At 40.8% G+C, this 13,904-nt stretch overlaps 1 protein-coding gene across 1 annotated transcript; it reads left to right on the forward strand.

The window, feature by feature from the left end:
- Window positions 1-1,407: 1,407 nt before the first annotated feature.
- Window positions 1,408-10,577, forward strand: gas2b (growth arrest-specific 2b; the record flags this gene model as incomplete). Its single annotated transcript, XM_079287408.1, has 7 exons — window positions 1,408-1,630; window positions 2,924-3,033; window positions 3,172-3,313; window positions 4,805-4,868; window positions 5,363-5,918; window positions 6,015-6,122; window positions 10,368-10,577. The coding sequence occupies 7 exons, from the start codon at window positions 1,408-1,410 to the stop codon at window positions 10,575-10,577; spliced, it is 1,413 nt and encodes a 470-aa protein (XP_079143534.1).
- Between the last annotated feature and the right edge of the window lie 3,327 nt (window positions 10,578-13,904).

Genomic DNA, 13,904 nt, shown 5'->3' on the forward strand with positions numbered 1-13,904 from the left:
TGGCATCTGAGAGGCTTTAAAATCCACAGATCTGTTACTCAAACTGGACTTCCCAGATCCTATTTCATGTCTCACCAGTGCCGAGCACACATTAACGCAGCTCCTTGTATTGTTTTAACACCGGCTGTTTTCAGTCTGAATGCCAGCTTAGTGCTGTTACTTTACAATAAACCTTTGAAGTCAGTCTTTTGGCACAAACTGAGCCTCTGTCTCTACTGTATATTACGCAGCAGCCCCAGTGACCCGCTGCATGTGTTGTTGTCTTTATTCCAGCTGATTAGCAGCGAGTATTACTGGCAGTCAGAGCATGTCTCTGCATGGGGCTGAGCTTTATGATGGAGGCTGCTCTGGGAACAGGATAAATGAGCCATATAGCGGCACCAGGAGACTGGCTCAGGGCTGTAGCTGCACATCTTATTAAACCTGCTGTCAGTCAGTTTAATCCCTTTGATTAATGACCGTGTGTATTGTATGGCTGTGAGTGAGTGCAAGGTATGTGCATGGAGCACAGTGTAAATAATTGGTTTCAACATGTTGTGCTCATGTACTTGTGAGTTAGACAGCTCTGTGGTTTTCACTGCAAATAACCAACCGCTATTACGTTCAAAAACCATTACGTTTGAATTATTTTTTGCTTTCTCAGAGGACAGCAGTCAAAACTCCCTCTTGGTTTGCTTATCTTCAGTCTCAACTCAGCAAGGAAATATGTCTGAGACAGAAAGGGGGAATTTGCACGAAATAACTTTGGAAAATACCCAATATGGTCCGAGCTCAGACTGCTGAAGCCTTATATCTCTGCATGAAAAAAGGACTCTGCATTTTCCCCCATACCTTACCTTTGAGGAAGGGATCTCTCGACAGTCAGGAAAATGATTACAGCACCTATTAACTTGTCGGACTTGAAAAGGTGGCTCATTGGTTCAGCTTACATGTTTACAGTATCAGAACATTTAGAAAATGTCACAAAAAGACATTAATTGCAATTTGATTAGGATTTAATTCACTTGCTCCCACTTGTATTAGCTGATACTGTTGCATGTTGTTATTTCTAATATTATGTGCCTTGAAGTTGTAAAGTATAGTCAAACTGGCAGAATGTCCCAGTCATGGCAGTAGTTTTAACCCGAGTCTTGCCAGAGTCACCAGAGAGACTCAAGAAGCTCAGTTAAATGATCGGTCTTGTTGGTGGAGTTGGAGTACAGCTCAGTCAAGTTCACTTCTTGATTTGGGAGGTAAATCTGAAACCAAACCTTCTGAGTTGTGACCAAAACGTAGACAAATGAAACTGTGATTAGGACCATACTCAGTTTTGGCAAAATGTAAAAATCAAAAGCTAACAAGAACGTAAAAAAACCCATCTGTTCTTTGATCCACCAGGGTCCGTCAAAGACCGATCGGAGCTGAAGCATGGACAGTGAAGTGGAAGCGATGAACACCAGCCATGACAGCCCTCTGAGCCCGAGGCACCTGACCGGGTTGGGGATGAACTGTCTTCCAGGCCAAAAGTTCCGACACTCTGGGCCCGGCCTCGCCAGTCCTCAGGATTTTAACCAGTGGTTGCCTTATCGCCACGACGCCAGCCTGCTGCCCATGAAAGAAGACCTGGCCTTCTGGCTCAACACCCTCATGGGTGAGACATTTTCTCCTTCATTGATCTTCATGCCAAACTCATGTTAACTACACTATCTGGACAGTAGCTGCAGTGGAAAGATTCCCAATTCAAGAATTGAATTTCTTCCAGCAGATATCTACAGATGAAGAACTCTTGACATGCTTGTATTTTCAGGAATAGGTGAAAAAGCCACAGTCACATTAAACACAGAGGCACATTAACCGATACTTATTATCCCAAATCCTTGAAATACCTATTCATGAGGGGAACTGTGGCTGTGCCTCCAGGGTAAGGGATGTTTCTTACCACTTTACTGCATTGTTGGGGAAAACATAAAGGGTCCGCACATGCCACAACCTGTTGGAAGGTGTCTGGAAGGTGACACGTCTCTAACAGGATGAGTTTCTGACTGATGCAACAACAAAGTCAAAATTGCTCGCGGACCAAAGAGTTGCGTCGGTTCGTCAGTAAAGTGCTTTGCTTTTCGGAGACAAAACATTCCTGTGGCTATATTATGAATCCTTAAATCAGAGAAAGATTGAAACAGTTTACAATGTTGTCTTCCTCTTGATATCAAGGTTTTCTATGTGACAGGATAATATTGTAACAGTTATGTGATAACTGCAATAGTAGATTATATAATGTGTAATAGGAGAGGAACATATTTCTACACATTGCCACGGTTTGCCAGCTCGTCAACAAAAGTGCTTATGTTATGAGATGGCTAAATACGGAAGTAATAATAGCAATCATTATTTTTACATTTTGTTGTTTCACCTTTACTTTATGAATCAGGAAGACACCTTGCAGCACAATCAGCACCTCCTCTTGCATTTTAATCAGCATTTTTCTGATCTGTCCTCACCTTTAGAAGACCATGCATGCTTACTGAAAACGGTAGTGGACCGTTTTGGCTCTTGCTGCAGGAAATACATTAATTAACCTTCTGATGCATTTGTTGCAGGTGTTGTTTAAATTGTCTGTTCTTTCCATTTGAGGCAGAGTTTGTTTTATCAAGGTGCTACATAAATAATTTGCAATAATTTCTATTGTTTTTATGCATTTTGATATATATACTACTCTTAGTGATTTTAATGTATGAAAATTAGACCCGAGTTGGTTTCTGTTAGAAAACAATAAACTTCTTTTCAAAGGCAGAACATATGGCACATCCTACCTCACAGCTTATAACATTTAGTTTGAACTACCTCTTTGTAAAGATCTATGTATTTTTCTGTGAAAAGCATAATGATGACCTTTGAGTTGTAACTGTTACTGCACATAACTCTATGTTTGTGTGTGCATCCTCAGGTGTGGACCTCACAGCAGACGGTCTAATGGAAAGCTTGGACAACGGCGTTGTACTCTGTCAGCTCGCACGGCTGCTGCAGGACAAGATGATTCACACCAACAACAGCAAGGTGCTGCAACAACACAACTCAACTCAACACACACACACACACACACGCCATTGCCCACAAAAACATATTAATCACCTCTTCGTGTTACTGCAGTAAACATGTGTCTACTGCATACTCACTTCCTTTGTGTGTGTTCAGCCTTTAATAAGAAGAATGATCCACTGGCGAGCTGATGCATCTTCTGGATCATTCTTCGCTCGAGACAACACCGCCAACTTCCTCTACTGGTGTCGAAAGATTGGAGTTGATGAGGCTTACCTTTTTGAGTCAGAGGATTTGGGTGAGTTAAGACCGGAGATTGAGCCGTAGATTACGGAGTTAAAGAGCTCTGAAGTGAATCATGTCATGCAGCACTCTTGATACTAATTAGACTAAAATCTTTAGACTTTGCGTTTCACCCCACTGCGGTAGGAATAAGTCACAAAGGATGTTCCTTGGCATTTATGCCTTTTATTATTTGACTTGTTCAGTGAGAACACTGTCTCCTTTTTTTCCTACTCGATCTCTCCAGTGCTTTTGTGTTTAGTGACACCTCTTGTCTTCTCTTTTTTCCACCTCCAGCCTCCGTTTGAATAAATGTGATAGACTCAGCATAATGTGTCTTATTTGTCAAAAGATATGACATGGTGCATTTATATTGTATTGTAATATTACATTCATTTACACTTGCTTGAACCAAACATTATTACATTATTTCTTTTCAGTTGTTTACTTTCCGATTCATTGATGTTATTGGTGATTTATGATAACTTTACTTTTTAAACTGACAAGATCTGAACTCACACTGCTCACAAACTCATTAAGCATACCAGTCAGAAGCAAAAAGGAATACGGGAAATAAAGATTACAAGTTGAATGTGACAGAGTCAAGGTGATGTTTATACATTTTCTGTGCTCAGACCTCCTGTGTCACTTCTCTCTCACACCCTCTGTATGATGCTCCCGAGGAGATAATGTAGTTCACATGCTAACGTGGTTCTTTATTATCAAACGCACTCCTCTTTATGTCCATCTTATACTTGGGCATGTCTACGCAGGGCGGCAGATGCGTGAGAATGATAATGTGGAGGTTAATCTCCACCGACAATAAGTCACCTCCCCCTGCAGGCAGACTAAGCTACTTCACTTGACTAATTGAGTGACGGGGAGAGTGAACTTACTGTACTTACTGTAGGACACAGATGATTACTCTTTTTCTTTTCTCTCGTCTCCTTTTCTTGCTGCAGCCATGATGATGGTAATGGTGGATGTCAAATACAGGTGAATGAAAATATCATACCAATGAAGTGATCGTGAGATAGTGACATCATTATGTTCGTATTTAGCTTTTTGTTGTTATTTGTTCAGTCATCAATGTTGTGGACTTTTAGAGAGTGTGCCCCACATGGTGTACATACTTTAATGCATGCTCAACCAAATCATTTTAACAAATGAACTATAGCCTGGCCTTTGTCTGGAGTGCATAGAGCCCCTTTTTGGTTTCTATACAGCAGATTGGAGGCAGGAGAGGCTGACTTGTTTATGAAGCTTTCATGCCCTCATGCCCTCAGCTGCACATCCACAGAAATTCCTGCTCGGCTTCAAAGATTGAGATGCACAATAGAGACAGGGCGCCGGCACCTGAAATGTGTCCTCTCTGTTCGGACTGCAGCTCCTGTTATCTTTTGACACAGACGAGCGTTTATCACCGGAAACATCTTTCCTTTCAGATGAGTGACTATTTCATGTTTCTCCCCCTCAACTCTTTCTCTGGAATTCCTGCGGTGAGAAGTCCTCCACAAACAACCTCGAGAGGTGTGCCTGTGCCTGATGGAGCTTGGAAGGATCGCAGCCAGGTAACTGCCGGTACCCGAAAAGTAAATCACAACTGAAACGTATGAAGACATCAACTATCTAGGTTTAAATTGTCCCCACACAATTATCGTGACATCAAAGGAAGTGTCCTTAAATGTTATCCTACTCTTAGTCTCTTTTTCAACTGGCCATCCATTACTTATCAATTACTTTTAGCAAACAAGTTTTGTTTATCTATTACTTATTCAATTAGATTTAAATTACCTATTAGAAATACTGAATCATACTTTTAATTGTCACTTGCTAAGTTCACTTACTCTTGCGACGTGTGGTGCTCAGTTACAGATTACTTTATTTAAATATATAATATAGTAGGTCTGGTTTGTTTCAAATGAGTTGAGCTACTCCGCTTTCAGTCTCTCCATGTGCCCTCCTTGTGACTGCAGAAGTATCCCCCTGTTGTTCATGAGTCCTTATGATTTAGTGTTGATATATCCTTGTGATTGCTAATATGTTTGTTAAACCTCTCTCTTAGGTACGGAGTAGAGCCTCCGGGGCTGGTGAAGTTGGAGAGAGAGATCGAGAGGGAGGAGGCGGGGTGCTTATCTCCATCATCCCCTCTGCCCCTCTCCTTTTTCCCTCTCATGTCATTGTATTCACCATCACAATCATCCCTACCCACAGCCCCCTCTCCTCCTCCCTCCCCACCTGCGCCCCTCACTCCAAGCACAACCTGTCTGTCTGAACCCCTCGCTGCCTCCCTCGCCTCTGATCTTCCATCAGCCACAACAAGCCCAGCACCTACATGTTTATCCCTTCCCCAGTCCTCCCTCTCAGCATCTAACCCTTGCACCACCACAGCCTCAACACAAACACCTTTGTTCTCTTCATCCTGCACCACTAACACATCAGCTTCAGCACCCTCGCCAGGCCAAACCCTGGTATCCACTCCCAAAGTCTCCTCTGCCACAATAAACAACCACACTCCCACTGCTACACCTCCCATCACCTCCCCGCCTGCAGCAGCTCGTTCCTCCGGCAGATCCACCAGCCGGAGGAGAACAGGCACCAGCAACATTTTGGATGACATTGTACGTATTTTTATTTCCAGTAAAAGTCATCTTGTTTGAGCTTACAGATGTTACAGGTGAATATGATTTGCCCTCTCTCTGCCTAACCTGTTCCAGGTGAGAAACATGATTGAAAACCCCCCCTGCAGCTGTCATACCAGGTTCCTTGTTGAGAAGCAACCTAAAGGCTGCTATCGTGTTGGGGAGAAAGTTCTGTACATACGGGTAAGTCTGTTCAGCCTAACCCTGGGTTTTTGTATTTTGAGAGACAGAGCATGCCAGATTAGAAATTGTATTGTTAATGAACCAATCTGCAGAGTCACAAATGTATTGATACCGGCCGTATCTGCAAATTTTGCTAAGCATTTCATTTATTTGTTTCATACTAAAGCAAAATTTGATTACACATTAATATGAAATCTGATGCATCATGGATGATACATCACGTCATGAGACGTGAGGTGCTAATGCCCTCGAGTTAATCAACAGCTGAGTCAGCAACAAGTGCAGTGTGTCAGAGCGACTGATTTGCATTCACTTGGGATGGAGACGTCGGTGCCATTCAGCCTCCCTGTGCGTCAGTACAAAGGCTCGAGGAATGGCCTTCGGGGAGGCAGGGTTGCTTGGCAACCAATGGTCAGGATAAGACCGGGCTGACAATGATTTTATTCAGTACACATAGACCTTCGGCAAAGAGTTCAAACCTGAAGGAAAAACAAACACGTCTCTTTCAGCATGATTTGGCGGAGATATGACCGTGGTGTGCAGTGCAAATGGCAGCTCACTCGGGAGTCCAAGTCCACCGAGGTGTGGGGGGGGGGTTTGAATATAACAGGAAGGTTTTACTTCACTGTCTGTACACAACCATCCAGCCATACAAAGAGAAAATGTGACAGCTTCAGTGTATATTTAATGCACACTTTGTAGAGCGTACTGTCTAAGTAAGGCATCCACAAGTCCATTAAAAAGCACATGCTGTCCATTTAAAAATAGTCTATCACAAAGTACATGTCTTCTGCATCAAATACAGTTACCAGGAGGTGTATCACAGCTCTGGAGGCTAATTGGTTCAGATTAAATGTATTTATTGGTGTGTTAACGACATTGACCTAACACTCCCTGAACTGGTAATCAACACTGTCACCGTTAGTTTGCTTTTAACATAGTTACAGCTACATTTCTGACTGGCTGACAGACGTTTTTACTGTCTATTTAGAAAATAATGCCTGCCTTCAAGTCTCAGAACACCTGTCTCTCCAGAGCCGGCCTGTCAATAACACGGGCGCACGTCAAAAGAAATCGCATCAAAGAAAGGCGTGACAACAAAGCGTGTTATTAGTTGGTCAACGGTCATAACTCTGTGTCCATCTGTCACTTTCAAGCTTTAATTCCTAGTTTGTGGACACTACTTGCACTGCTCCCTCCCTTTTTTCTCAAACACACCTCAGCTGTGTGAATAGAGCGCTGCGGCCCATCGACCCTGACTCCATCCATTACCTTGAGCTGCCTACGTGTGTGCAGGGAAACGCGCTATAAACCTCAATTACCATAAACCACGACAACCCCGATGCAGCTCCTAGGAGAGCGTGCCATTCAGTGTGTACAGATCTTTTTAAAGAGCAGATACTATTGATTACCGAGACAAAGTCATTAGTGAGGGGTTTAATCAGACAGCTTGTTAATGAGCGGCTGAGCATGACCGCCCCTCCTCACGTGTAAACTTTCCACCCCACCTCTTTCCCCCGTCTCTATTCCCTCTGGAGTCTATTCAATCTCGCTGGCCCTGAAGTGCTCCACCATTCTTTGGTGTTGAAAAAGAGGAAGGCTTTTCTTTCGTCTCTGCGCCCAATTAGGCTCTCCTTCGGCTTTGTAGCAGCCACACTGTCTGACTGCGTCAATGGAAGGAAAAGACATTCGAACACCTCACAATATCATGCCGCACAAATGATTTGTTTACCAAGCTATCTGCATAAGAGATAAACCCAAACAGTTGAATTAAAACATCTTATTTTTGCGTCTGGAAGCAGTCAGGACAGAAATGAGAATGATGAAATTGCTTTTCTAGCCATCAGCTTAGTATTTTGGTCGGTAAACCCTTCATCATCCTCCTTTCTCAACTGTCCTTGAGCAAGACATCGACTCCATAGAAGCTCCAGCTCTAGGTGACCCTGACCTTGATCTCATTAGATTTGCAGATATTTTGTCAATAGATATAACATTCATCTAAATTATAAATCATTCTTGTCATGAGGGGAACATGAATGTTTGTACAAAAATGTCATGACATTTCACTCAAAACCACAAATGTGTAGCTCATGTTGGCGCTAAAGGAAAAGTCAAGGGATCAAAGTCAAAGGCTTCCATTTTATAATGAAAAACTTGGAACAGGTCTTTACAACCTGCACAAAATACAGCTCCCTCTATTCTTTGCTTCAACAGGAAAGAAAAGGTCAGATATATTTCAGAATTTGTCATTGTAACTTTAAAAAACGGTTTGTCGACGGTGCTTGTCAATGTGCTGTCGAAGGGGCTCTCAAACATAAATGCAGACAAAATACAGAGAGAAATATAAAAGTACATAAGAGATAAGGCAAGGCAAGGCAAGTTTATTTGTATAGCACATTTCAACAACAAGGTAATTCAAAGTGCTTCACATAAAACCATTAAAAGCATCAAAACATAAGGCAAAAGAAAAGGAGATTTAAAAACAATTAAAGAAACAGTGCAACGGATAAGACACACATGTGCCTGCATCAGTTTATATACTATAACGCTGCTTAGTTTGTCTCTTTATATATTGTGCATTTTCTTTTTTTAAAGGACTCTTCGTACCTAAAAACAACATCAAAAGCGGTGGCTGTGGCTAAAACCTGCCTCCTACTGGCGGAGGTTTAAATGACGCCTCCTCCCTGAGAACACTCATGCATGTTTCAGCGGAAGAGGAGAGAGAGAATCAATGGAGCTGCCAGGGAGGACACAGGGGCATCCACACGCTAGTTATGAGCTGCAGACGTAGCACACTGTGTACGGAGACCTGGAGGGGAGAGTTGTAGACAGAAATAAAGAAGTCTGCCTGACAAAGAGGGCTTGTGTTGAATAGTACAGCACAGAAAGGGGCTGACTCTGTCTTTTATTCAACGATCAGTTTGGTAGTTTAGTTGGCAGCAAATTTCCCCGCTTTATAATAGTTCTGATGTATAATATACAATTGAATTTGTATAAAATTATACAAATCCTATGTCAAAAGACAGTTCATATTTACACACACACAACCAGCATATAAATTCAGACACCAATATGCAACTGAAACATAGGATTATTAGAAGCAATTATATGAGCAATGAAAAAAACAACGTAACCCACTTGCTTAGCTGTTTTAATAATAAATCATATTTTATTTTATTCATTTTAAACATTACGGATATAACAGTATATACAGTATTTATACACAACATTTATTTGGAACTGACAATTAATGCTGGATTAATTCATATTTTATTTCTTGAAAATAAACTTCGGCTGATTTTTTGAGAATGAAGCCTATAGTCAGAATTACATTAACTCTGCGTTTGACAGGAAAGTGGTTTATTCGTGATGTCAGACTTGACCCCTGTCAACCTCAACATTTTAATCTGCAGGATGACAGCTGAGACAGACCACGTCTGGTTTCCTCTATAGCTGCTTGTGTCGCGTGTGTTGTACCATTGATTTTTTTCACGTGACCACCCCCCCACACACATAAGAAGAGCAGATCTGCTTGTATTATCACACCCTAATGGCTCCATAATGAAGGGTTTATTGGCGATAAGGCAAGAAGGGGGTGGGTCGGTGCTGACAGGGCAACGGATGGCTTTGCAAGGCCCCCTGGGAATGTTAACGTCTACTGGGAGTAGCGGGTCTGCGCTGAACTCATCTCAATCTCTCCTTTCATTTCTTTTTTTTTTTCTAGGCTTTATATTGTGGCTGTAGTTGCCATGGCAGCGGTTGGTTTTCCAGCTGTAAGGACGGCTGTCTTTGAAGGATGTGTTGATTCAGATGAAACTGACCTCCCTGCAACTACTGCTTACAGATAGATTGTGACACAGTAGTTGTTTTTATATTTTAAAAAACTGTGTTTATTAGGTGGTTTGTGTTGGAGTTTGCCTGCATGCGTGTGCACGCATGTTCATATGTGGATTAGTCCCACGTGTGTGCTCAGCTGGTCTCCATGAGGTGTTGTTTCATTTGATTTAATGAGATTTTGACAAAGCTATCCGAAGCGAGAGATCATTTGCCTTTCAGAGCCTGAGCTACACGAGCTTGTAAATATTCAATTGGTGTGTGTCTGCTGTGGAGAGAGAGAAGGGGGGGGGGGGGACTGTTTTTCATATATTTGAGAATATATTCCGAAACACATCCTGGGAGGAAATATAATCACATTTTTTCCCAGCATTCCCTCCTTGAATGTGCTTTCTCGTGTCACCTTTGCAGATGCTGAACGAGCGCCATGTGATGGTACGTGTAGGCGGCGGCTGGGAGACCTTCACGAGTTACCTGCAGAAACATGACCCCTGCAGAGGAGGAGGTCCGGTCAGCAGACCTGAGGTCAGGGTCTGCAGGGACAAAGCCAAGCCACTCAGTTTGAGCATCTCACCTGACAGCTACATGGTGGTCGGTGCCCATTACCGTGGCAAGAAGTAGACTCTCAGACTGCTCGCTTGTGCTTCTGGCTCTGAACAGTTCAGTTAATCTGACCAAACGGTACAAGGACAAGGATTTTACAAATAGTTTTTACCTCAAGTTGAAAAGGAAATCCCACTTTTTCTCTTCAAAAGTTGTAGATGACTGCTCTTCACTGATTGTTATACTGTGTGAGTTATCAAAATTACTGTAACAACTTGGCAGCGTAATAAAACAAGCAATCTGAACACTTCACTTTGGGCTGTAAGACATTATAACAGGAATCTTTCACAATTTTCTGACTATTTACAGACTAATTATGTAATAGAGAAAATAATCTGAATATTTATCAAGTATAAGAATAATTGTGAGTGTCAACACTAGTTGTTATGTGCTGTATATGATAACGTTCATGCAATTATATTCTCCAAAGGACGGTTTTGTGTAGAACTGTATGTGCAACAATGTTACATTATGCATTTGTACTGATGTAGTGTTCGTTAACATACAGTTATGTGTTATGTATCGTGGTACGGTAGTTTCAATTTGTGTGTTTGAGCTTTTGTATTTTGTTCCAGCAGAAGTTTGAAAACGACTCTTAGTGATTTTAATGTATGAAAATTAGACCTGAGTTGGTTTCTGTTAGAAAACAATAAACTTATTTTCAAAGGCAGAACATATGGCACATCCTAAATCACAGCTTATAACATTTTGTTTTAACAGTATGTATCTTAATTTGTCATTTATTTAATATTATGTAACACAAGATGGATCCAAAAAACATATTTCTTATTTCTCATTTAGTTTTACATTGCCTCTAGCAAATATTGTATCCGCTCAGCCTTGAAGAGGCAAAGACACAAAACATCTAGTCCTCCCTCTAGATGGCACCATGTCCTCAGCGACAAAAGGCCAAGCTTTGCCTCCATGCTTATCTGGAGGAGGGTTCTGTCTGCTGTTATGATCCTGTTGCCTCTCCAGGACATTCATTTCTTAGTTGGACTGGAAATATGCTTTCAGTTCCAGAAGCTACCTCATGCCCACAGACAGTACAAAACACATTGCTGCCTCATCAGCAAGATTTGGAGTGACAGCTCGTCAAGATAAATGTGCTCTAAAAAAGGAACATTAATGGGAAGGATTCACAGACAAGTGTGTAAATATGGAGAGCAAAACTGCAAAATCCAAACACAGGAAGGCACAACACTTTAGTAATTACATGTTTTATTTCAGTAAAATAAATCAATTAAAAATGGACACAAGTTTTAATATATTGAAAGAAACTAACTGTAATGAGATCATGCAAGACTGTAATGTCTCTTTAGTCCCCACATAACATCTGCAGTGGATTGAACCAGTATAAATGACTTGTAGAAAATAATAGCTGTGCTACTGAAACAAGTGCCACGCTAAACGGTGGCGTTTTCACAGAGCATCTCTCATTGCACCGAGTTTATCTCGAAGTTCCTCATGAAACACAGGAAGTTGCCACTTGAGAGGGATTTTACAACAATTTCAAATACCTTGTTATACTGTGTTGACCCCATTTGTTCTCTGAAGCACATCATTCTTAATGTTTTGTCAATCTTGCTACTGTGTGCTACTGTTCTTCTGTGTTAAAACGCAATCCAATCAAAGACAAAATCTTTGTTTTAAAATACGGACATTGTTATTTTGTTGGTGTTACTTTTAAAAGGTACTATTTGAGATACGGGGCGTAAATATGTGCTTTAAAATTTATGCTTGTAATACTTTTTGACAAAGTCCTGCACATGTGCAGTGGTGGCACATCAGTCCTGGAAAAGTCAGATTTCCAACTATAACACACAAACAAACTTTGTGTCCAATTGTGCTTCAGTCCTAACAACACATTATACTTGCACCATGTACTTATACATTACAGTTTACTGCTTCCAGTAATTACTTATATTACTGCACAGTAGTTTGGGTGTGAACTTAAAACTTTATAAAACCAAAACACCAAACAGCATTGCATTCTGTGAGGACGTCAGGGAATTTACTGACTCAGTTGTTAGTGTAATGACCATAGATATAAATATTTTCTTTTCATATTTATGGTATGTCCTTGTTTCTGGCATGAATATTTTCACAATAAGAGCCTAGACCGACTGACCCTACACAACATGGTATAAACCCAAACTGTTTGTAAAAGACACAACTGGGTGCTTATTACATGCTCTGGTCATCCTTTGCTCCCGTATGTGACCTCGCAAACATATAATGTAAAGCTCCACCTGTTCAGGCTTCAGGTTCACAGACTTTTATGAGACCCAAAGTGCAAAGATTCAACAAGACACTGAAGATACAGTTTTCAATCATGCCTCAGTCAATTTCCTCGACTTCTGAAAAGTGGTAGCCTCACGAGGAGGTAAATGGTGATGGTGAAAGGACTGAACATCACACACAGTGTCGTCAACACACATTATAACACCTTTTTTTTCCGAAGAAAGTTAATTGACATAGCTGACAGTATATCTCATGACTCATCTCCAGCAAATTATAAAAAACGTCATCACACATGGCTGTAATATTCTTGTTTCATGAAGTGAGCTTGAACATTTCAAAATGAATGATTTCTAATAACTATGGGGGGGAATACAGTAAGAGAAAACTGGCTGCTGTGAGTTATTATCACCCACAAGTGTCACAGAGAGAGTCGTTTATACCTTTTCCACTGAATAAACTGTAGTCCTGCCTGCTACACTCCTTTTTCAAAACCTTTCACATGGCTCCGTCCCAAACTACATATTAAGTGCACAATTTTGTAAGTTAGTCCACAAAAACTGGCAGATTTTACTGATTTGTACGAATGACACACAATTCAAAGTGTGCACCACATACACTACAACTCAACTGTTAATTTGAAATGGCATTTCCAATTTTAATTATAAAATCAACACAACACTTAAAGACAGTATTAGTATTAGTCTGGATACTTGTGATTTTAAGAATACTTAATTTTGTCATTTTCAATGTGTGCACCTCAATTAAAACACAAAATTAGTACAGTGTAAATTTGGAATAGTTTTTAACATCACTGCAGTCCTTTCTAAATTAATATTTGTGCTTTTTTTCCGCCACCAGATTTGGAGGTATTTCAAATCCAACCATTAATTCAGAAGAATATGCATACTACATAGTATAAATTGTACCACAATGTAAGTTAGTACACAATGAATATGTATTTTACTGCTCAAGAAATGCATTCAACACATCATTAAAACTGGGAATTTGGAATGCCTCCATCAATCTTAAAGTTAAAATCAAACATGTTTTATGTATTTATTACATCCACGTGTTAAAAAAACAAACAGTTCCTCTATTTCC

This window comes from Melanostigma gelatinosum (genome assembly GCF_949748355.1).
Source record: "Melanostigma gelatinosum genome assembly, chromosome: 2".
NCBI classification, from domain to species: domain Eukaryota; kingdom Metazoa; phylum Chordata; class Actinopteri; order Perciformes; family Zoarcidae; genus Melanostigma; species Melanostigma gelatinosum.